Source organism: Notothenia coriiceps, unplaced genomic scaffold (assembly GCF_000735185.1).
Source record: "Notothenia coriiceps isolate Sejong01 unplaced genomic scaffold, NC01 NC01_scaffold00034423, whole genome shotgun sequence".
In the NCBI taxonomy this organism is placed as follows: domain Eukaryota; kingdom Metazoa; phylum Chordata; class Actinopteri; order Perciformes; family Nototheniidae; genus Notothenia; species Notothenia coriiceps.
In genome coordinates this window covers 1-3,096 of record NW_011367124.1, presented here as the reverse complement: position 1 = coordinate 3,096, position 3,096 = coordinate 1, and the positions used below count along the sequence as shown (strand labels likewise).

At 39.2% G+C, this 3,096-nt stretch overlaps 1 protein-coding gene across 1 annotated transcript; it reads right to left on the bottom strand.

Moving 5' to 3' along the window:
• Positions 1-1,766: 1,766 nt before the first annotated feature.
• On the bottom strand, positions 1,767-2,920 carry LOC104962163 (zinc finger protein 383-like; the record flags this gene model as incomplete). Its single annotated transcript, XM_010790562.1, has 2 exons — positions 1,767-2,520; positions 2,605-2,920. Coding segments are annotated over 2 exons (690 nt in total), but the record flags the coding sequence as incomplete, so codon positions are not given.
• Between the last annotated feature and the right edge of the window lie 176 nt (positions 2,921-3,096).

Sequence of the window (3,096 nt, the reverse complement as noted above, 5' to 3'; positions counted from 1 at the left end):
GTGCACAGACAGGGCTGCTGTTAACGTCGGTCTGTACAACGGAATTGTGCCAAAACTACGCCAACTGGCTGCGGAGGGAGACTCCCCCCCCTACACTGGAGAACCCCCCTGTGTTGATAGAAATCAACACGTAACGAAATAAGACCCCACGGTTTGATAATTGATAGGTGTGTGGGCTGTCTTTCATTTTGACACACAGAACAATGTTATAATAAACGTACATACATACTGTATGTTAAATGGATATATCCGCCTTCTTTCATTTATCTTTCCATTCCCACAACAATATACATTAAAAAATTGCATATTTTGGACATAGTTCGAATGGTGATTAATCATGATTAATACATTTTTAAGCTGTGATTAATCTGATTAAAAATGTTAATCGTTTGACAGCCCTGGTTTTAAAGTTTAGCACCTCTAGTGGTCGTGTAAGAAAAAACAATTTGCGGAATATGCTCCCGTTGATTGCAAACGCTCCGGAGGGTCGTATATTCACAAATAACCCTCTCTGGAAAATCCTAAATTGTAAAATAGTTTGACCATTAAAATGCTTTTTGATTTGATTTCTAGCGAGAAGTGTATATTGTACTTTTAAAATCCACGTCCAGTGGAAGTATAGGATCTATAGTTCAATAGGTATTACGAAGATGATGAGGTCTCGTCAGGAGAACGTTAATATACTACGTCTTTCCTCACAACGTCCATGTAAAGTGGGCGTCAACCCCAAGCCCCCAGGAAGTGCGCCGGATACTGTGCCCAACATTCGTTGTGTCCAAACGGCGGTACTGTAACTTCCGTATCAGTCCGTGACGTCACCCGGCCCAAAACAACTTTTTCCCATTGACTAACATGGGGAAAGAAACGGCTGTAAATCAGCGGGTATTTCTTTTTTAACTAAATAAACTAACTAGTATGAACAATTGTACAGCCCTTATTATAATCATTAAAAACTTGGCAAGAATACTGGGATCTCAGCGATACAGGAAGGCATCTCTACAGCATCCAGAAACATGTAGGGGTAGAAGACTAAGCAGGAGCCCAAGGGAAGAAAAAGGTCATTACAAAGTTAAGGACACACAGGATTAAACATGACACTCCACAGAATTGGCAGGCACCCCACTGGACTCTGTACAGATTGCAATAAATCGGAAACCGCCAAACATGTCTTAAAGGTCTCCTATTATGTAATTTTTAGGCATATATTATGAATATATGATATATAAAAATTGTTATGTGTTTTACTCAAAATACCAAACAGATCATGCATTTTAGACATCCTTCATATCCATCTATTCCTGCACTGTTAGAGAAACGCAGATTTTTGATTTGATTTTAACGATTCCTGTTCAGATTCAGCATAGGAGCTAAAACACTTAATAACCTTCATTACGTGTTAAAGAAAGATCATAAGAAAGGTTGACAAAGATGAGGCTGTGAAACGGGCAGCGGAGCCGCTGTGTGTAGAAAGTTGTGTCCAAACCGGAACCGGATTTCGGTACCCAGCCCTAGTGACCTGCCTGCCCTAAAACAAGGGAATGACATGTTTATGATGTGCTGCAAAAACACAAAAAATATGCAGGGATGTGAGTCTGTTTCTAAGGCCTTTTTACTTTGGTAAATTCTGACCATTTAAATAAAAGAGAACAGAATCAAACTGAAAACATCGTGGATATTTTCTGGATACATTTATCATTGGTTCTTCTTTTAGAAAAGAACAGACTGGCCACTCAACAGGAACTATCAAAAACATCTCAATCGAAATGTAAAGTCACAACATTTTATTAACTAAACAGATTATTGGAGAAACTACTATGCAGATTAATGAACAGTGAAACTAAATTCCTTCAATGCAGCCTAACGAGGCTAGCAGTTGAGATATAATATAAAAAAAGAAAATCAATACCATGGTTGAAATACAGCATAGAAAAACATTTCTTTATAAGTCAGGAACCATTAAAAGGTTAATTAATTCGGGAGACACAGCATCTCTGTGGCCTTGTGTTGGCATAGTGTGAGCGCTGGTTAGAACATAAAAAACTGTAAGTCAGACTTCAATTCAGAAAGACTCTTAAAATATGACAATACAGCTCTCAGGACATCAGGAGGAGGAAACAGCTAGCTTGGCTCTCATAGTCGTTCAAAACTATACAGTGTGGATTCGCTTGTGGAGTTTAAGGTTAGAACTTTGAGAAAAAGTTTTTCCACACTCTTCACAGCTGTACGGTTTTTCTCCAGTATGAATACGTTGATGTGATTTGAGATCACCTGATGTTGTGAATGTTTTCCCACACTCTTCACAGCTGTAAGGTTTTTCTCCAGTATGAATACGTTGATGTCTTTTGAGAGCACCTGATGTCGTGAATGTTTTCCCACACTCTTCACAGCTGTATGGTTTTTCTCCAGTGTGGATGAGCTGGTGGGTTTTGAGCACAATATTTTGAGTAAAAGTTTTCCCACACTCTTCACAGCTGTACGGCTTTTCTCCCGTGTGAATACGGTGATGTTTTTTGAGAGCACCTGATGCAGTGAATGTTTTCCCACACTCTTCACACCAATATGGTCTCTCTCCTGTGTGATCACGATGATGTATTTTGAGATTACCTGATGTAGTGAACGTTTCCCCACACTCTTCACACCAATATGGTTTCTCTCCCGTGTGAATACGCTGATGTGTTTTGAGATTACTTGATGTAGTGAAAGTTTGCCCACACTCTTCACAGCTGTAAGGTTTTTCTCTAGTGTGAGTACGTTGATGTGTTTTGAGATTAACAGATTGAGTGAACGTTTTCCCACACTCTTCACAGCTGTACGGTTTTTCTCCAGTATGAACACGCAGGTGGCGCTTTAAATGTCCAGATATTGTAAAGGATTTGTCACATTGCTGACAGCTGTGACGTCTCTCTCTTCCTTTCGGTTTCTAGAACAGATGGACAGAGAACGAGAGAAAGTAAATCTAAAAAGCATAAATACATATACATTACATTACATTGCATTTAGCTGACGCTTTTATCCAAAGCGACTTACAATAAGTGCATTCGACCAGGAAGATACAACCTTGAAGAAAACAGAATCATATAAGTACATCAGGTTTCA